This window comes from Haliotis rubra, unplaced genomic scaffold (assembly GCF_003918875.1).
Source record: "Haliotis rubra isolate DU_JTF1 unplaced genomic scaffold, ASM391887v1 Scf190, whole genome shotgun sequence".
In the NCBI taxonomy this organism is placed as follows: Eukaryota; Metazoa; Mollusca; class Gastropoda; order Lepetellida; family Haliotidae; genus Haliotis; species Haliotis rubra.
Window position 1 is genome coordinate 116,817 of NW_025765892.1, and position 22,998 is coordinate 139,814.

The 22,998-nt window shown below is 39.7% G+C and overlaps 1 protein-coding gene across 1 annotated transcript in view; it reads right to left on the minus strand.

Annotated features, from left to right (window-relative positions):
- Positions 1-677: 677 nt before the first annotated feature.
- LOC124274405 (roundabout homolog 2-like) overlaps positions 678-22,998 on the minus strand; it is a 310,106-nt gene continuing 287,785 nt past the window's right edge. Inside the window, 14 exon segments of the mRNA XM_046709782.1 lie at positions 678-4,354; positions 5,648-5,914; positions 7,230-7,310; positions 8,337-8,465; positions 10,212-10,406; positions 12,419-12,549; positions 13,297-13,987; positions 13,990-14,025; positions 14,513-14,711; positions 15,214-15,505; positions 15,846-15,879; positions 16,211-16,369; positions 21,099-21,264; positions 22,614-22,729. Of these exon segments, the coding sequence (XP_046565738.1) occupies positions 5,673-5,914; positions 7,230-7,310; positions 8,337-8,465; positions 10,212-10,406; positions 12,419-12,549; positions 13,297-13,987; positions 13,990-14,025; positions 14,513-14,711; positions 15,214-15,505; positions 15,846-15,879; positions 16,211-16,369; positions 21,099-21,264; positions 22,614-22,729 (2,471 nt within the window). The 3' untranslated portion in view covers positions 678-4,354; positions 5,648-5,672.

Below are 22,998 nucleotides of genomic sequence, written 5' to 3' on the forward strand. Positions count from 1 at the left end.
GTGATATTGCTGGAATGTTGCTGTGATATTGCTGGAATATTGCTGGAATATTGCTGTGATATTGCTGTGATATTGCTGTGATATTGCTGGAATATTGCTGTGATATTGCTGGAATGTTGCTGTGATATTGCTGGAATATTGCTCGCCCTGTATATATGTTTTATGGATAACATGTTTTTATTCTTTATACAATGTTTCAGACCTAATTCTTGCTCCTCCGTCAGGTGAATGATAGAACAAGAATTAGCCCTGAAACGTCACATAAGGAACCATTCATGATTTATGGCTGGGGGGTGTAATGATGATTTTTAGAGGGGTAGGGGTTCACCCATTTTGTTCTGGTGGGGAGGTAGGGGAGTAATCAAGTTTGAACACAGGTACTAGGGGGTCAGCAATTTTGTACATGGCAATATTATAAAATAATGCTGATACATAAAGTTTAGGGGGGTCATTCACATTGTACATGCTTCTCCATAAATATCATCATCATCCCCCCTAGCCATAAATTATGAACGGTCCCTAAAGATTAAAAAGAAGTTGTTATCCATAAAACATGTCATGTGTTCATGTTTGTCCACCTTCCAAAATCCTTACAGAACTTTGCTATAACTTTATCTGTAGCCTCAACAGGCCACAGTGCAACAGATCGCAACAAAAACAACACAACTCAGTCAAAGTAAATTCAATATTTTTGCTCCTTTTACTTCAAATCTAGTCACATAGAACAGTCAGCGATTAGAACAGGGCAGATCAGAACTTATGATACAATACATCCTTTTGATAGAACTTAAACTTGGCTACATGATTGGCGGCAGACTGCAGGAAATACAGATTTGACACTGTTGCAAGTAGAAACCGAGGCGGCGGCGGAGGCAGCAAGTATTCAATATAATACAGTATAGAGAAAGTGTCTTAAGCACAAACAGCTTCATTGAGCAAGTGGAAACATCAATTTGAAGAATTAGATTTCTTTTTGGAATAAAAGGTACATGTTATACCATTTTTAGCAAGAATCGGCAAATACGTACCAGTATTGATCAACCGAAATGATCCAGAAGAAAATAACATGGTCTTTAGAAGTTACTAGGTGATTGCCCATCCATTGTGTTGTTAATTTGTTTCCGTACGGAGTTCAAACAAAAAACAACACTTGTATGACAGCATCTCAGACCTTTATATCCTGACAGAAAAAGAAGGCTGCATTTTGGCTTTGCTTTTCTTGCACCATGCAAATGTGGTAGGATTTTGACAGCAGAGAAAAGACAGTTTACAAATCCAGTCTTTTTTCCAATCACTATACAGACATTTTATTTACATTTCAACGTTGGTTACGCACACAAAATATAGAACAATAAATACCTACATACATAGATACAAAATTAACAGATGACTGTACAATATGTATAAAATCCACAATGATATTGCTTTTAAGAATGAGAACATACAGGGTATACAAAACCGTCTACTTGTCACTGGGAAGTAATAAATGACAATAGTTGTTTAGAACATAGTTTCTTCAATCTTGTCGATAAATGATGCACAGGGTTGTCGTGCATTACATGTTAGTTCTAGAACAGGGTCATATTTGGGACCCCTTCTTCAAAAATATGAATGAATTTGTGTAACTATTCCTCCATGGTTGGATTTGTCGTACTCTGCAAAGTCTGCTCCTGTCTGTACATGAGAAACACAATCGCACATATACCTTCATAGACACGGGATTGGTATAAAACAAACCTTAATGAAACAAACAAAAAAATAATCCCAAATATTCAAACCAGAAATATCACAGTGTGAAACTATTGCAGTTTATGTCTGATTCTCTGATATTCCTAAAGTACGGTTTAGCAGATCAACTCTTACATTTCAAAGCAAAGGTTATGAATAGCTACGTTATCAAAACCTACGAAAACAAAATCGGAACTTTCACATTCAAAGTGAACTCAGCTGATGCTAATTTGATTGGCTTACAAAACATGAACATTTTAAGAGTTTACCCCAACAAATAAACTGTATTCTCCATTATGCATACTGATTGGTCGGCCTCCACTAGTGTAATAACCCGCTGTACAGTAATTGAGACAAGCAATGTACATGAAACAAGATGCTATACACAATCTGTACCCTTACATTCACAGACAACGTCAAATCTGCATAAATGGTTGAAAAATACTGATCAATGTAGACTTATGCAAAAAAAACCACTTTAATTTCTTTACTGGGCTTTGCTGTAGATTATGTTTGTTTCATCTGCTCATCAAAAACAAATGGTTTGTGAGCACAACGAGCCACAGACATGAAATTTCATTACAAACTCAAATTAGCTAGAACTAATAAATAAATACTTGAGACTTTCCATTGAATGGAGATCAATAAAATAGAAGGAAAATGTAGTTTTTTATTATGACAACGACGAAAACTCGCCAGGAATTGATCCAAATTTATGCAGGGGTTCCTATATAAATATGCATATTCATATGTACACATTTCCCGGAGAGATATGACACATGCGTCCATCTTTCTGTGAAATGAAGGATGATATTATTTGCAGGACAGACTCACAAAGCTGTTGCTAGGTAAAACTGGTGTACAAATTGTCAATGTTTGTATAACAAAAGCACGAAAATCTCTTCCCTCTATGAGTCCAACCTGCCATATTCAACACATACATCCAATTAAGTGGGAAACATGGCTCCTCCACACAAATATACATCCGTATATTCTCGTATGACAGATCTAGGGCACAGCTATATGGTAATCAAAATGGAGGAACGAGAAACAATGCCGGGGTTCCGCAATTCTGCTCGACGAATGAATAGCAAATATATATCTTCATAGTCCATAGGAAACAAACTTGCAGCGGCAACTACAAACCTACTGCCGCAACAATCGTGTATAGGTCCAACTGTCTACGTAAAAAATGATGCAGTTTCCAATAGGACTGGTTTCCAGAGAATAATGTTATAGTTTATGGCAAGACGCGACCGTATGTATTCGACGGCATTATGAAATCCATTAGCACTTTCAAACACGCCATCCTTGGAGAATATGCAGAACTATGTACAATGTAGTAGACTCCGTGAACAGTGAATCGCAATAAATGCTCTGAATGGATTTCTTAGCACCATATACAGCTGAAGGTCAATGGTTAAAGGTCAACAAGCACTGATGAACTTAACAGCGACAATAACCTTGGCGAAGGTCATAGCAGAGCAAACGGATGATGAGCCCACAAAACCTTTTTTTTGTCCTGTACATTTCCTTTGAAAGCGCCTCTACAGTAGTTGTGGTTTTGGTTGCACATTTCTAACTCTGATGGGAAATATATTTGGGAGTACTACAGAGGTCGATCACACAACAGGCACCTGTCTAAACAGTACTTGATAGTGCACCGCTCTGAGGGATCCTTTGGTGTTACCTCACACAAATGTCGACCTGGATAGAAGATGTGTTTCTTTGTGGGCAGCACAAGCAGTACATTGCCTTTCATTGCACGTCACACGTCACACGAGTAGAATACTCCCAATGTGTCCAGTGAATTCACACAATTTGAGTGAAGAACATCGAAGAGCAGTGGAGAGACCGTTCATCACTGTTCTAGTTCTCAAGACAACTCTCTTCCATTTCCATTTGCACGGGAAAAGATCAGTTTATATGTTTTCGTATGAAATGTGCTTCATTTATCCTCACTTGCCACCTCAACGGATGCATGATTTATGTCTTTTGGCCGAGGTAATTTGGTGTCTTAGAATTTTCTACCACTGCACACGAGGTATGAATGTCCTTCTAGCTGAACCATCCAGTTTGGATCAAATCTAGCACCAAAAGTGATGGATCTCCTCTCAGACAGTTGTAGACTGCTTTCACGGATCTTCCTGGATCCAGGTACTGTACTCCACATTCAGAGGATTGGTATATTGCCAATCAAAAGTATGCGAACCAACAATATTGCTAGTGTTAGTCCTGACTTCTTTCACAGATCGCTCATGGCTGTGACAGCCATGCTGCTAGTCTACAGATAACCTGTTGGACACGTGGATCTTGGCTTGTATCATACACTGTCTGTCCTGCCGATCCGTCATGTAGACATGCAGTGCCATGTACACAGATACCACTGAAGCGGATATCACATGAAGCATAGACAGGGCAACCCTGCCATGTTGCCATGCCAACCATACATGGTCACTATGGTTACAAAGCAATCTTCTTCATCTACACACACAATTTCTTTAGATCCACATTCCACCAGCTAGACATTATAGCAATTTAGCATGAAGTCATCTAAAGCCATCACAGGTCATGTGACCAATTCATCAAGCTCACTTTCCACATCAATTTTCTATGCTATGGGGATCTGAAACAGAAAGGAAATTCTCATTATCAACAGACATTAACTCGTTACCCTTAGCAAACAATACATAGCATCTGAATTGAACAGAACATTTGGAATGTAGGTTCCATTGTCACATTTCAAAACGTGGACAATTTGTAGAAACTTGCTTGCATATTGCATGCTTTTTCAAATGCTCGGATACAAATACACACCTGCAACCTGTGGCATGCAAACATTTGATTTATCACACATCTCACTCCACAACTATTAATTATCAAAATGTTCAGATTTAAATTAAATGGCAACAGTATATTCATGATTACTTTTCCTGCATTCAAAAAGTATTAAATTTAAGAGTAAATGTGGTAACAGGAACAGATGAAAATGAAAAATGGTTATATAATTACATGATATGTATTTGGAATATTATGCTTGATGATATGCATTAAGCTTATATGTTGATATATACATATATGATGGTTATATTGGTTATATGAAACAATACCACATGTACACAGGTTTCATAAGCTCATTCATGTGATAGAACGGATTATACAGCTGTGAAATACATTTCTGCCAGGCACCAACTACTCCTAAGTGTATGACGCCATTCAATCAGGACCGTTTGACTACCCCTGATTACTGTTGCTCTCTAACAGTGAGAGGACATGGTTTAATTGTTATTAGCAATCTATATCAAACTAGGCTGTAATGCTTGCAATCACTACACAAAGATCTGACATCACTTCACGAGTCATGTGAAAACCATCTGGCCAATCAGAACACTGCTTACACCTGGTACAAAGTCTGTGTTTTCTAATCCTGCAATCTTGAAAGGTTAACATGATGCGTTCCTAATGACAGTTACAAAACTGATGCTAATGCTACACATCATCTGTATTTTGCTTCATTGGGATAAACATTTGAAATGGAACTATATTTTCATAGTCTGGCAAGTACTGCCATAGAATCTCGGTCATCACTTAGACATTCCAAAATGTTCTTTTGTTCAATGATCAAACTTCAATTCTTGTCAAAATATTTTGCAAGTTGAAACTGGAACAGAGTTGCCATTTTGAAACAGTAGTGAAACTTAAGGAAGCTGCTTTCCGATTGGCTAATGTCAAGTTCCTGTTTTTTCATCGGTTGGTTAAAAGTTTGTGAGAAAAATTGAAAAAATAAATTGTGACGTTCTCAGATCTTTGTATCAGTAGCGTGCACAAGACCTGCTATGAGACTGTTGGCGTCAGAAGAGTAAAAGGATGGGGCTCCGCGGTAGACTGAACCTGGTCCGTTCAGCGCCAATATACTTACATCACTCCCTGACTGATACAGATTGCTATTTGACGGTGGCATGGGTATACCATACACACTGCCGTCCTGGGAGCCGTACATGGGGTCTTGTGGGGGTGGCAATGCGGGGTATCGTGCAGTAAATGTGGCCATTGTTGGCCATTCCTGGAGACATGTAGCCAGCTTGGCTCTTCCCAGACAAAGATGACCGAGTGGAACCACATGGACTTGTGGGTAGGGCGGCGGGCATTGGGAAATTGGGTCTGTAGTACATGGGTAGGTCAGCGACTGAAAGTGGGTCAAAAGCAAAGCATAATGTAGGCACAAGCTATATAAGCACATGAGCAGCGAAGATCAGCAGGACCGTGGAGTGCTCGGCATGTTCCTCATGGTGGAAGCACAAGACTTCAAGCATCACTCCACAATGCTAAATATGAGATATATGCTTAGCACAGCAAGATTGAGCTGCTAGTATGCTCACTATAAATAGATAAGACAGAAGTGCAGTACAGTGCTCATCAGGATGGCAGCAAAGTTTTTGGCACATTTCAGATTCCAGATCACCATAAACTTTGACTGCCTCAGTCATATGCGTTGTGAGTTAATATATCATATCTAGAAAGTGTGACACTTTACATAACAACCTGAGTACTAATTGATTCAAAGTATCAAAAACAATTTATTGGACGGAACATGTTATAGATAAAAAATAAAACAAAGTTAAAACTAAATTTAATTCCAGTTAAATAAATTTTGATTAGTTTTGGGATGTGGTCATTAAAACTGGATGAACGTCTAGTGACATTACACTACTGAAAAACTGTCCTTGTGAAACCCAATCAGTCACACTATCTATGCTGAAGAATATTGGTGATAAACATTGGTTAGGCAGCCCTCACACACAAGGCCAGACTTTTTAAAAAAATGGTTTAAAATTATCAAAAATGGAATTGGGAAAAATACACACACGAAAATGGTTTTTGGTTTTATAGTTTTGCTGACCGGAAATAACAGAACTGATTTCCTGTCGCAATAAATGTGAATAAATTATTTTGTCCTTAAAAGCTGTTGAAAATTTACATTAAGGCTTCAAATCACAAATCATGATAGAAGTAATGACAAATATTTGAAATTGGAATAAAAAATATTCTTTCGACCTAACCAAAAGCAAAAGATCTGGCCCGTGTGGTAGACATGTTAGTTGTCCAACCCTGACATCCACGACCAAAACATGCTGCTGTGAACATCACACAATCATCAGCAAAGGCACTTCCAAACGTGTAGGATTCAAACATTTAGTGTCGCCTGCCAAGTCAGTTGTTAGTTTTTGTAGCAAAAACAAGGACAAACGATAAGAACTAGCATACAAGTGCAGCCTGACCCACAAAACAAATCTTGGCCAACCTCAACGATACAAGTCCAAATTCACGTTTTAATGTAAATTTTTTTTTTCATATGCTATTGACCTTGCAACTATTTCAGATGCAAGGATTGTGAGGTGGCAAGACTTGTGAAGGAGACAAGGACTGAATACTGTATTTGCAATGCTTGGTCTCTCTGCATTCAGTTGGGGGTGAAACAACTCGTCACAACAACGACCTACCTCCATTCTGGCTATCACAGGGTGCGTAGGACAGGCATGAGTCCATCTGGTCAGTACGGCCACGGCAGCCATACTTCTTGGCTGGACAAAAATAAAATAAACATTGGAATGATGTGTTGGAAACAAAGGAACTTGTTGGACTGACATTTATATTGCTAGTGTTAGGAATCGAAACCAAATCCACTATGGGAGGACTTGTGGTGAACGATTATCGATTATCGATTTTAATCGAAAATATATTCATTTTTAATGTAATCAGCAATTTTAAGGGTTTTTCCCCAGGTTTTTTTTCTAATTACTGTTTTTTATAACTAATACTGTCATGCAATGAAATGCACACATACAAGAAAGACACTGGAATTGTAACTAAACAATAAAAGTGGTTAAAATATTACAATGCTTACTGTCATGCTTTCATTACTTGATTACATTTTTCTATATCATTAAATATATATAACCATCATTCATGAGTGTCCTGAATATTCGTCAAATCTAATGGTTAGTTTACTTCATTCAATGTGTTATACTAAAACAACAAAATTCCGTTTTATCGAAAATATGTTTTTAACAATCAATAATTATCTTTAATCCTTCTTTCGATTGATTTTCAATTATTTTCGATCATCGGAACACCACTATATATTGCATACCATTATTCAAAGACCTGGCGCGGTACATTAGGATTTTGGTGCTACACAAGCCAAGAGAATGTGAGTAGGTTAACATCACCAAATGGAAGCAAATACATTAGTTGTAAACACGTTCTGCTTCCTTATAAATGACACAATTTGCCTAATATGTTAATCAGAACAGAAATCTTAAACAGTACTAAAGTATGTTTTTGATACTTAGACAGGCATGGTATTCTAACAATTAATTAATTACAGAGTTCAATATTGTTAAATACGTCAGTGGATATGACTGCAAATTACAATTTACTTATTTTTTCCTAGCTTTCCGAAATAAAATGCATTATATTTTTTTTTTTAAATTTTAATCAAATGTTTTCGATAAAAAAGCCACAATTACTGGTATAAATTGACAAAGTTAGAAATAGAATGCACAGACACAGATACAGCATCTATCTGGAGCAGTGACATTGTTTACCTTGATCAACAAGTTGTTTCTTTCGTTGTGACCTTGGATAGGGTTTATGAACCACAGCGCTGTAGTTGCTGTCTGTACTGTAGGGGCTGGTTGGTCGCTGTTGACGATGATGCTTCCTGTATTTCTTCCCTGTAATAGATACAGTGTTCTTGACTGCATGCATACAGTTACATGAGGATGGACACTGATCGGACAGTACTTGATGAGCCCCTGCTGAATGTGATGGACATCTCGCCAACTAACTGTATTATTATTATTACTATGCTAATGCTTATTTAGCGCCAATATCAAGCTCAGCTGTTTTTCCCTCGATCATTGGATGTCAATCTCAAACGGTGCATCATATCATCAATCTCAACTCCCTGGGGAGCATAGAACTATACCATGAAAACTGTCACTCTTGTCATAGATATTATCTTGTGTTTTTTTCCCTTGATTTGAATCCGAAAATATTATCAGCTACGTTTAGTAGTTTATCAGATTCAGATTCATCATGACAGTTTGTTAATGACCAGAAAGGGTGCAATGAAGTGTGCGCACCCCCTTTGTGCTGACAGTTTGTTAAATGACCATTGAAACCTTAAGTCTGATGAAAAATGAAGTGTGCACCCTCCTTTACTCAATAGTGTGCTTAGCCCCTTTCTCTAAAAGCTGTAGCCCTAGCACCTTAAGTCTATCATGAACTGAAGAGATAATTTCTTCAAATTTAAATTTTGAAGGGTATCTAATAGCTACCAAGGTGCTGTTGTACAAAACGACCTTAGCCCTAGGACGACCTTAAGTCTATGATAAGGTATGGGTGTTACGGTCACCTTAGCCCTAGGACGACCTTTAGTCTATGATAAGGTATGGGTGTTACGGTCACCTTAGCCCTAGGACGACCTTAAGTCTATGATAAGGTATGGGTGTTACGGTCACCTTAGCCCTAGGACGACCTTAAGTCTATGATAAGGTATGGGTGTTACGGTCACCTTTAGCCTTAAGTCTATGGGGTTACGGTCACCTTAGCCCTAGGGCGACCTTAAGTCTATGATAAGGTATGGATAAGGTATTACGGTCACCTTAGCCCTACCTTAAGTCTATGATAAGGTATGGATGTTACGGTCACCTTAGCCCTAAGTCTATGATAAGGTATGGGTGTGTTACGGTCACCTTTAGCCCTATGATAAGGTATGGGGACGGAGCCCTTAAAGTCTATGATAAGGTATGGGTAGGGCGATCTACCTTTAGTTACGGTCACCTTAGCCCTAGGGACGACCTTAAGTCTATGATAAAGGTTACGGTCACCTTAGCCCTAGGACTACCTTAAGTCTATGATTATGGGTGGTCACCTTAGCCCTAGGACGACCTTAAGTCTATGATAAGGTATGGGTGTTACGGTCACCTTAGCCCTAGGACGACCTTTAGTCTATGATAAGGTATGGGTGTTACGGTCACCTTAGCCCTAGGACGACCTTAAGTCTATGATAAGGTATGGGTGTTACGGTCACCTGAGCGGTAAGCTCGCTTTGTACAATGGAACCCTGCACATTATAGCTGAAATACTCCATCAGTAGTTACACAACTTGTTTTGCTTGGAGGAATACAGAGTATGTAAATATGATTTGTCTACCAACAACCAACAAGGGCTCCTCAAGTAATGAACATCTTCACAAACTTACAAGCGTAAGTTACATGTTTCAGATATTGAAAGGCTTTATCATTAAGTCTTAGAACAACAGAAATTACAGTTGGAAACAATAGAAAATGTAATGAAACAAACACAACCAAACTGTAGAAATGATCAACGCAAGAGGATGTAGAAAGGAAACTCGTGTGGAGACAAGTCCACATAAAAATAACTACGATAATTATGTATACACTGGCGCATCTTACCATTCTTGGGATCTGACACGGTAGTTCCCACCACAGTCATTCCTGACAATTCTGCCGCACGAGCAACAGCCGTGGCAAAATCGGTTTCTGCGGCAAGAAATGAGCCTTCACTTGAACTGGCAGCACTAGATCTTAGACTACTACAACTGGTATTGCTTTGGTCGGTAACACTTGCCCATGATGCTAGTACGGAGCCTGCAGGGGAATAACACTACCTTGAGAACTTGTGTTAATGAACTGGGCTGAGCATGCACCCGAACACACACACAACCAGGTACACACGTACTGAGGACCACAAGGACATATGCAGTAGCTGTGGATACATACAGGGGGTCACCCTCGTGGCTTTTGATGTCAACTATATGAAAACATGCCGATAAAAGGTTAAAGGTTAGAGTTTTAAAATTTTATCAACTTTTGTTGACATACTTGATAATAAAAGACAGTGCAACACAAGCTGATAAGAGTTTAAAAGTCTTGACTTTTAAAGTTTATCGACTTTCGTTGACATACTTAATGGTAATAAAAGGAGGGTGAAATTGTATTTATCATCCAAAATCGGTCTTCCAAATTTTCATTTGTAAACCGCCATAAGCAGTGTATTCAGTGTAAAACAGCTAACCAGCAGAGATTGATGTCATGTGACTGTGACATCATGGTGACTGATGACATCACAATGGTCGCCAAAGTATCGTAATCAAATTTCTTGCACGACAAATCCAAGGACATATCACTTTATCTCAACCAAGTAATATCTCCGGCTGAAGGTTGTTTTGGATGATAAAATTGTCACCTACATGCTCTATTTAGTTCAACCTAAACAACATCTTGTGCCCCTAATTGTGTGGGTATGGTGAATATACAACTTATTTGGGGGTTCAGTAAAGGGAGGTAATGCTGTTTTGTAAATGAAAACTGTCATTACTATTCATCTGCAAATATTTTGTGTTTGATTTTATGGGGTCAGTCAACCAAAGTATAGGTATAGGGAGTTATTCTCCAATTGACAGCAAGGATAAATTTCATTTTTTGTGAAAAACAAAACTATCTAGATACTTTCATGAATCTGAATATATTAAGGAAATGTTTCATCAACACTGAATATATAGTTCTAAGAGGTTGTAGGTTTGTTTGTTGTTCAATATCACATTTAGCACTTCCTGCTGTATGGGGTTTTCTGTAAACGGCTGAGTCTGGACCAGCCTAGTGATCGACATCATGAGCATCAGCCACATCAGATGACCTGACCACATGATTTTGTCGCCTCTTACAGCAAGAATGGGTTGCTGAAGTCCAGTTCTAATCCAGAAGTTGTTATCCACAAAACATGTCATGTATTCATGTTCTTCTAACTTCTAAAAGCCTTTCATGAACTTAATCCCGATCTGCGTGAGGCATGGTTAATGGGAGTGGGAGACAGGACATTGTTAGAGGTTGTGCAACGTGCCCTGCATACCCTCCCAGTTGTGACGGGGAATTCCGTGGGACCCTGGCGTGAGACAACCAACACGTACAAAACTTAGTGTGCACGCTTCACTACAGTGCCAAAGCGACCAGTCGTTAGTAGCTAGGATACAAGTCTGACAAGCATCACAGCATCACAAAGTTACATCAATCTCACCAGAGTAGGTTAGTGATGAGAAAATGCCATTAAATTGTTTGCCATTGTAACATAATTTAAATCACTTTGCAAGCAGAAATCAATGTAAAAGAAAAGCAAACAAAGATGTTTCTAAAAAGGTGATAGTCTGTTTCGGCAAAAAGTAGAAAGTTGACAAAACACAATCATGCAGGTAACAAAGATGGTACATACATATGACATGTAACAGGTATGCATCAAAAAACTTTTAAATATGAATGATATTTAGCATTATTTTTACATCTTCAAAACCAACCAGCATATATCATATCAAAGACCAACACAAGAAAATAAATTCCAATTCAAAATATTCACATTGAACCTGAGTTTCGAAAAATCTGGTTGTCATGCTGATATGTTTATACATTAACAGTGAGACAACCAATCCTTCAAATAGAAATTTTGCTGTGAAATTTAGCTTTATTATTTTTAATAAGGACCAAACCAGGTCATTTCAAAACTTTAACATCATTAAAACATCTCTCACAATGCACTATTAATTTTGACCTTCCAACCAAATTTATTTTACTATGAACCTGGCCGATATAGCCTTAGAGGATGCACTCACCAGATACACTTCCGTCTCCCTCCCCGTTCATGCTGGAGTCCGGGGTGGGGCAGTCCGTCAGTCTGTTCCCCTCCATATCAGACTCCCCTGCATAATCCTGAAGATCCTCCGACGTGGGGGAGTCAGCGTTCCTAGGGGAGACATACAGGACACATGCTTACAGCGGTTTCTCCATTATATATCTTACATACTTATTGCCTTCAGTACATCACTGACTTGTTCTTTCTTCTTTTCATTTTAAACTTAAGGTTTGATTGTCCCCTGTAGCTCAAGAAATTTATGCAAGTGTTGAAATGTATCATGTATCATGATATTAATTTCTCTTTGAACATCAAAACCTAATCAGCTCAATGTAACATGCAGACATAGAATCCCATGACATAGTGTCTGATGATAGAAGTGTCATTGTATATCTTCACAAACTTACTTCAACTGCTTGATATGTGATCTAACTTCTATGGAATCACAAGCAAGAAATTCCATATAATATGCATATTGAAAGTATACTGGTCAGGTAAGTGAGTGAGTGAGTTCGGTTTTACGCCGCTTTCAGCCAATTCCAGCAATATCACTGTGGAGGACACCAGAAATGGGCTTCACACATTGTACCCATGTGGGGAACAGTTCTTCAGCATTACAAGCAGTCACTTTAACCATTAGGCTACCCACTGCCCCTCCTTGTACACAGTGAACTATGACACATAGCTGTTGGGCGATAAATGCTACTCTTTATTGTGAGCTTTATCAATGTAAGCAGGGACAATCAAATATTTGGGAACAGTTTTTCACACGCACTAATTTCAAGCTTTCGTTATTAATGATTTTCAGTACTTAACAAAATGATCTGGATCTGAAAATGATGAACATGTTGGACCTACCTGCCGTGACACACAGGAGAGTGCATGCATTCACTGGCGAGGCTGGGGAGAGAGGACTGACACGCCCGGTCCATCAGGGGGTTCTCTGTGGAATTCATGCTATGAGGACACATCCGAGACGGAGGGAGAGGACCCTGTTCAGGATCGCTTAAATGTCTAAGATCATTCTCCATCTGTTTAATTTTATATCCATGTAATGACGTGGGTCCGTAAGCCTGCATTGGCATGTGTGTTCGCTCGGCGTCACTGTGATACGGACGCTGTAGGTATATGTGACAATCATTACCTCCCCCGTGACACGGAGGGTACATGAACCCACGTGGGGACTGGGCCCTCCCATCGTGTGTTGGAGACTGAGTCCTTTGTCGGTTGTTATTGAGCTGTTTGGGAGAATATGGCCGACAATCGTGCATCCTTGGCTGGGTTCCGAACTCAGTATCAGAGTATGGCACACACCTAATGTTTGCTGGCATTCGGTCGTGAGGAACAGGGCAAGAACATGCCGAAATCTTGGAGACAGGAGAAAGAGGACTACGGTTATTCATTTGACGTTGACGTTCCATTCTGTTGAGAGTATTCATGGGCGATTCTGGGGGGGTTCCAATGTCGCTTGGAGGGGGATGTTCCGGGGGAGGTGGGAGTAGTTCTGCCCAGTTGACCATGGCCTGTTTTCCCTGGCAACATGGCTTCGAGCTTTCTTTGTCCTCTTGACAGGCATTCCATATTCATCTGCAAAACAACAACATAAACATTTACTTAGATGTCTGTTCAAATGCTTTATCATTTTTTATCATTTTGATGTTTAACATAACTCCGCATTATTGCTTCGATATGGCCACTGCCTACAAATATACAAAACTGGGTCAGACAATCAAGTGATTGAAATTGTGAGAAACAATCAACACCACTATTGTATGAAGAGTGAGTGAGTGAGTGAGTGGTATTATGCCACTTTTAGCAATATTCCAGCAATATCACGGCGGGGGGACCAGAAATGGGCTTCACACATTGTACCCATGTGGGGAATGGAACCCGGGTCTTCAGCGTGATGAGCGAATGCTTAACCATTAGGCTATTGTATGAAGAGCCAGGATAACAAGCCTGACCAACCAGTTCATTTGGTCATGTGTAACAACCAATGGTTTGGGGGATCTGCCGATTTGGAAAACCACGGTGTAGCTGTAGAAATCATTAAACCTGTGGAAGAGTGACATACCTGTAGTGAGGCTACCACTATCGCTGCCAGGACTGGCCAAGCACTGGATCTCGTCGTGGGTACACCCTGTGTTGGGTCTGCTGTTGTCGGTGTTGGAATCGCTGGTCCGTAGTTCCGGTTTCTGGCAGCTGTCTCCAGACCCACTGGCACTGCTATGGACGTAGGCATGGTTGATTGGGCGGAAAGCACTCTCCATTCCCTGCAACAAAAACATCAACCTCAGCTTCAGGTAATCAACCAACAGACATATAATACAGCGGCCCCTTGGGACCAGTTAATTACAAGTGTAGAAGTGCTCACAGCTCACAGCTCACATATCCCCACTTCCTCTTTGGGACATGGAAATGAAATTCTGATAAACAATAAAATTGCAAAATGCACATCTGTGGGTCATGATTGACTTGCGTGTAAAGTTTGGTGAACCTTACATGTATAGTTTTGGTGATATGCCCCAGACAATATAACCATCAAACACATTTTGCACTAAGTCATGTTTCCACAGAAACAGTAAAAAATAAAATTCAGATACACTTTAGAATAGCAAAAGGCACATCTGTAGGTCATCATTAACCTGAGTGTTAAGCTTGGTGAACCTAGCGTGTAAACTCTAAGAGATATGCTCTGGACAAAGTTTCAGGACGGAAGCGGGGATATAAAAAAAAAGTTTTATCTCAGGCTACCAATTGCTGGAGACTACCTACACTGGTTTGTATGGGTCGTCCAGTTTGGTTGCTGGTGTTGATGAGAGTGGTGGTGGCGTAGGGGGCAACTGAGACAGGTACGGAGTTTGGTTTCTGGTAGAACGTCTTCATCTGGGGCATCATGCCGGCAGAGTTGTAGATGTTCTGGTCCTTCAGCTCCACATCCTTGTTGCCGGAGTCCAGCAGGGAAGCCAGGTCGGATTGAAGAACGCCATAGCCTGACAGGTTACTGTGCATGTTTCCATCTTTCTGCGCATACACCACATCTTCTCTGGACAAAACATTGCCACCTCTGGAAATATCAGCAAGTATATTTCTTTAAGAAACATACAAATGTCATTGAGATTGAAATGTGTCCTCATCAACATGATCCTCCTGAACAGAAGCGACAAAACCCTTCCACAAAAATATTAAATATGAGTCCATTTTACGATTCTGACTATAGTATACACAAGTGTTTATCACTATCAAACACCAGGTGTCCATGAAGCTAAAGTATTCTTTTGAGGATTTCTATGCAGATATTGCTTGTCTTGCACACCGACGTCAGTAAATCTTAAAAACAAATGGTAGAAGTATGGCCAGTAAACTATTGGACAATCAAGGCAATGAGAATGTAGTATCGAACATACCTGGCTGATTCATCTGACTTGTGAACAGGTACAGCTGGAAAAAGCAAAAAATGCCAGATCAAATTAATAACATTCTAAAATGCATTAAATTTATTTGATATAGAAAGTAGTCCAAAGGTAAAAAAGTGTTATTTTTAAGATAGTCTTATGGAAAATATTTTTAAAGAAAAGTGTCTAATGAACAAATTGATTTTCTGAGAAAATAGGCTTACAGAAAGCAGTCATATGGAAAATAGTTTTCATGTGAAATTGTCTTATGGGAAATAGCTTTTGTAAAAGAAAAAAGTCCTAAGGGAAATAGCATTTCATATTTGTGTGCAATTATCCCTCATTCAGTAATAAGTAACAAACTTGTCAAAACTTACCACTGTACATTCCATTCTGAGCCAACTTTTTCCTATTTTTACGTTTACGACACAGCCATACACTAAAGATGCAAAGTGCAAGCCACAATGTCCCTCCAATTGTGCTGATCAGCATTCCAATAAACCAGGGTTCTTTCATTATGTTCGGCTGCTCCGGTCCTGAAAACAAGACACAAAATTTAAAACCTGTTTAATGAGCAAATAATCTAATTACCTGTCCTATTCCATTTCATCAGAGCACTTACATATTTCAAATGCATCCACCTGAAGTGGACAAGTTTTGTTTTTAGGAATTCCGTAATGAATGTTCTCAGACTCAATGAAACGAAATAAGTCCATTCAAACTGCTAGACAGATAACATTACATTGACAAATGCCTTTGGTTTAAAGGGGAGAATGCTATAAATCTGATATCTACTCATGAGTAAACAAAATGTTAATCATCACTGCCAATCAGTTCTGCTAATGAGAATTTTACGTCTTAATCTAAAAAAAGTGTGCCTTAATTCAAAATTTGTAATTAAACTATCTGACCAGAACTAATTAACACAGAAAAATGCAATCTGGAAGAGAGAAGTTCATTTGTAGCATTAATAGGAATTCGCTAAAAGGATTACATTTTATGCTAAATGGATTAGAAAAAATTCAGTTATGATTAAGAGTGTGGAATTTGGTTGGTGGGGTGCCATGAGTTATATCAGAGTCACAAGTCAAACACATAACTCATCAGAAGAGAAAATGAAGAAAGCTAATGGTATGAATTAAAAGAGTCGAGTCACAGGTTCGTTACTCGCCCGAGCGATCAACTCTTCATTGGTTATTATGAAATTAAGAACAGCGTTAGGAAAACTGAACAATTATTGTCAGTCAAATTGTATCATTACGCCTGGCGAAATAAACACAAAGATTGGACATGTGAAGCGCAGCACACTCTAGACCCCGACCTCAATTAATTATCCCGGCCGCTTCACCTTCCTAAGGACATTTCCAAAAGACAACATTGTACTTTTTAACGGATGAGATGGCTTTAGTTAATTAAACCACTTAATGAGTTTCGGTCCTCCCACTGATGAAAACAAAGCAGTCAATCCGGGAACAATGGGGGCCGATTCGCCCAGTGAGCTATCGTAATCTCCGCTATTGTGGTGCTGTCAACCCCCCATGAAATATCCCCTTTGTCTCCAAGCCTGATCACCAACGACGACTGGCTTCGGAGAGCGTCCTTATGAAAATGAGGATGTAGCTGAAAAAACTGTCCAATAACAATGAGAAAGCATGTCAGCTAACTGTCTTACCTCTTGAAAGGATGTTGAAGACGGTGAAGTAATTTACTTGTGAACCTGAGCACACACTTCAACATCTAGTCTCCTTCCCTCACAGTGACAAAAGCTAAATTCTGTGACTCATTACTGTCACCCCCTTCCATCCATGCCCCCCAACCATCCTCTCCTCGCCACAAGGTTTGACCCAAACCCCCTCCCATAGGAATTGGATGTGTGAATTAATCCCCCACCATGTAAATTTTTCTTAGTGAAGAATGAGCCCAAACAAAGACAATTTCACGTGGAAATGCCTGGACAATAACACACAATATCACCACTGGTGGCATCCTCGTCATCAAATCCGAATTTGATGACATTCCTTTCCTTTCCTCAATAACAATTGTTTGATGAATTGTCGGAGAGGTGACACTGGAAGAATTCAATCTTAAACACATTACTGACTGGCCAGACACTCGTCTGTCATTTCGGCACGTGCAGTCTTTTGCAGGCACAGCAAGAAACTTAATTATCACAGATTAATGACACTAATTTGGTCATTCTAAAAATCAGCATTCTGATGAAGACATCAGCTTATTGGCCGAGATTCTAATTTTGGAAGGATGAATTGACTTTAAAATTCTTTTGTGACAGAATCGTATTTTGTTGCCTTTAACTCAAAACTAGAAATTAAAAAGATCTTTCAAGATCTCTCATTACACTGAACCATGATTTATTAAGTTTTTCAATCTTTCTTAAAACATGTATTGAGCTAGATTGCTCGCTGATTGAAACCTGATCAAATCTGACACATTTTTAAACGAAAAATGACCCTTATTCAGAGTGTCGTTATAAAGAAATGGAGCCAGTATAATCGGATTTCATCTGCACTAACAAAATCTGTCCATGGTTACACGTCAGATAATGACAAAGATTGTAAACAGAAATCACAAGTCCAAGGACATAGGTTCATACAATTCATACGGCAATTTCTTGTTTGCTTAACATCCATAAATGAAGCATCCATTGCCAGTCTAATGTCAGAGATTCAAACATGACTGTGTAAGATCATGACTCCCTGGCATCCTTTTGTAGCAATTACTGATCTTCACTGATAATACCATCAAACCATCTTATAAAATTGAAAAATCTCATCGAAATTTTCACCTTTTGCATTTTGGAAAAATGTCAGAAACATCGTAACTCTGAAACATGGAAGCCAGGCGATGAAGGCTTTCACTCCTCATCAGTAAAATCTGGGATGTGGAAATGGTAATGACCAACCCTGGACACCACGGCCTTAACTTCGTGATCACATCGCCACCTTCTTATCATAAAAAAGGCATTTCAAAGAACAGCAATGAGAATCCAATGTTTAAATCCCTCATTTCCAGGCTGAAAAGAGGGGAAGGTTCCAGTTAAGTGTCAGCTTTATGTTTCTAATACACCTCCAGACTAATTTATCGGCGCTGGCCAACAGCATGGAGTCTTGGTCTGCTCTATGATGACTCACGTTTTAAGATTTTAATTCTGTTTTATCTGCATGGAATTGTCTTGAATCTAATCATAAACAATCTCACAATCATAATCCCAACCCAGTAAGTCCAACAGTGTTGACGGCGACATTGAGATGACTCCAAATGGTTCATGATAAAGGAGTATTTACGAGGTTGCTGCTGTTATCTCAGGAATCTAATCATGCCATCGTTCAGCTCTACACTGTAGATGATTTAAAAACGTTTCACCCCATGCTGTCACATCCGTTTGTATGATTCGTGCAAGGAGTGTAAATATGGGTTAGGTTCATCTAAGGTGAAGATGGATGAAACAAACTGCCGTGAATTCAGTGGGAGAGATTTATTCTGAATTTTAATCAAGGAGGATTTCAGATTTCAAACAAAGTCACATCACCCACGTCAAGGAAGACCATTGCTGAGTCACCTTTGGAGATTTTAATTCCTTTTTATCTCCTTGCAATTGTCAATACCTTCATCGTAAACAAACACAAATCTGCAGCCGAAACCTTAAGACGAGAAGAGGAGAAGACGAGGAACAAGAGGCGAACTCAAAGAAGAACTGATTCCAATTCTGTGAAAATCTCATCCTCAAGTGTCTGGGACACAAGTTCTCGACAGATTTGGTCCTGTGCAGAAATCTCACTGATTTAAAGATTTCACAAGGAGGCACAAATACCAGAGGCTTTTCTCCCTCCAAGACAAAAGAGTTACTGACAGGGGCGGTTAATTCCCCTTCTCTCGTGTGACTCACTGCAAGTTCCCTCTACTCGTAACTGTCACTTCAGGAACAAAATGTGCATCAATTGTCTGAGTCACGATTATGCATTTCGCGACACTCAGAAAATTTGAAAGTCATCATCAGAGTGGTCCAATCTCCACGAAAGGGGAAAACGTGGACTTGAGTTTGTCATCAGCCATGGCTAGCAATTGAAAATGACAAGATTGAATGACACTGCCACAGACTTTCACCCAATTGTTTCTGCTCAATTTCACTCAGGTTTTGATTGAATGGTAAACTGTTGGAAATAACTCAACGATCAAACCATTTCTCCCAAAACATGTCACCCCAAACAGGAAGTTTTTCACAAAGGTCAGACTTCTAAACCCATATCTGAGTATAAGGTGAAACATTATGAGAGATTCAACTGTGGGGCTTTTGGTCAAGGTCATGAAACATTCACAGCAAAATGGCAAGCCGTATCTATGTGAATTTCAAGAAAAAATCTTTTCTTCACAGATAAAACAAAGTTGAATCAGCATATAGCTAAATGATGCTCTTCGTAACAACAGGATCAGTCATATGCCACTGTTAATTGTCCTGTCTGATGTGAGAAAATTACAATCAAGATGGGTATTATCCAAATTGAGTGGGTTTTTCCATGTGGGCCTGCTACAAGGGGCCCAGACAGGATTGCAGCCCATGGCCCCAGCTTTTAACGCATTAGAGGGGTTAGGCTCATGTTATTTTCATCCTACCATAAATCACAACAAACGATATTATAACAGTAATTGGCAGGACGCTTGCTGACATTTGGGCTCGTGGCTTGCTTAAGAAGCAGCATTACAGAGCTGAAGTTGAAAGGATATCTTCACTAATTAAGTCCCCTCCAATATTGTGCCATGGCCTTGATTTCTAAAAAGCCCAAATTATGGATTGCATTTTAAATGTTTCACTCATTTAGCAATTAGAGACTGTAGAAATGTCGTGCACAGCGGACTGCAAGGGCATGGATGGGGGATTGACATTTGACAATTTGAATAAGTCTGTGACCTCCACTATGGTCAGTTAAGTCAACAGTCGAAAAACACCACACAACTTGAAGACATTTTATGGTCCATGAGAGTAAATATATTTGATTTGTCTGTTCACTAATGCCACACTCTGCAACATGACAGCAGTCTGTAAATAGTCATGTCATGACAATCCAGTGATTGATGTCATGAGCATCAGTGTTAGCAACCTCGATATGACGACATGTATCAACCTAATCGGGGAGCTGGCCACCCAATCCCATTAGCTGCTTCTTACGACAAGGATTGGTGAAGACAAGTTTTAACCCAGATCTCAATGGTCATGAGCGTGAAAACAGTAATGTAACGCGAAGTACTTACCAACAACGAATGTTTTGCTCCACACACCCAGGCCCTTGCTGGTCTTGGCTGCTAGTCTTATCCTGTACGTTAGGTCGGCATCAATGTTTCTAACAAGGGCACTTGATGTCGTATCATTGGTCGACAGGCTACAGTTGTGTTTCCGGTCATTGTCCATGCAGTATATCTGAAACAAAAACACATCATTATGTTTATCTCACAATTCTGACAATTTTACATTTTCACCTGTACTGTGAATGCGTTCACTGTTCTGAACCCTCAGTCAGATCAGGAGAGAGTGGATAAATTGGGTTTTACACTGCTTTTAGCTATATTCACAGACTATCACTGCTTACAACATCAGGAAAGAGCTTCACACATTGTACCCATGTAGGGAATGTAAACCAGGCCTTGGGAGTAACAGCGAACGCTCAGACCACAAGGCTACCCCACTGACCCAGGTCAGGAGGGTGATGACAGGATGATTTATTTGTCTTTTAATATCTAGTGATAATGACTGCTAATTTGAATAGGGCTCAATATTCAGAGATACAACCAGGCCTGTGTCTAAGCAGGGTATCTATATTTAACTGCAGCACTGTATCTCAATGGGCTAGCACTGTAATAATATGAAGAAGACTGACTGACTGAGTTTGGTTTTACGCCGCTTTTAGCAATATTCCTGCAACATCATGGCGGGGACACCAGAAATGGGCTTCACACATTGTACCCATGTGGGGATTCGAACCCGGGTCTATGGCGTGACGAGCCAATGCTTTAACCACTAGGCTACCCCACCACCCCAATATGAAGAAGAGAAACATCAAAATGGTTAGGAGAGTAATATTGTTGGAGAGTTTTACACACACTGACATTTCTGAGCACTGAATGAAAAGAAATTTATACTTTCAAGGTTGTTCCTTTCGTAAAAATGTAAATTTAAGTGCCAAAGAAGAAAGCGCTGAGCATCTGATTGGCTCAAGGACAGCAGCCTATAACCAATCAAGACATGGACAGGCAAACTGAAGTGGCTGACAGCATGAGCATGGGAGAATGATGACATCCAATCAGCTGGGTCACACAGTATGATAATCTTATTCACATTAGTGAGAACTTATGAGAACCATGAGGGGCCCTGTACCAAGAAGTTTTCTTTCTGCTAAGACAATCATGAATCTATAGACAAATGCAGCAGTGGGATGACTGGGCCTAGAGATCTATTCTGATGCTGGCCCCATTCACAATACTCTGAGCCTAAGCTAAGACAATCATGAGTCTATGACACTTGCAGCAGTGGGATGACTGGGCCTAGAGATCTATTCTGATGCTGGCCCCATTCCACAATACCATCTTAAGATTGTACCCATGTGGGGAATCGAACCCGGGTCTATGGCGTGACGAGCCAATGCTTTAACCACTAGGCTACCCCACCACCCCAATATGAAGAAGAGAAACATCAAAATGGTTAGAGGACGTAGTAGATGTGGAAATATCCACTGGCATTTAGCAGCTACATTGACAGTGAGACCAACTTACATCATAGCCTTGGATATCTCCATTCCTCTTCGGCTTCGGAGGAGGAGACCATCGGATGTGGATCACAGTCTCCTGTTCCTTGTGGATGATGATGTTTTCTGGGGGAGCAGACGGCACTGAAATAAAAAGTATATTGGTAAAATCTCTCTCGTGGTCTGTCTCTCAGTACCTGAACCATGTTATTTTCCCTTCTGCCAAACCCCTACTGTAATATCTCAAAATGAAGCCAGTCTAGAATGTCTTTGCATTCTGAATATCCCATCCCATCGTTTCAATTAGAGTGAGTGAGTGAGACTTTAGTTTTACGCCGCTCTCAGCAATATTCCAGCTATATGGCAGTGGTCTGTAAATACTTGAGTCTGGACCAGACAACCCAGTGATCAAC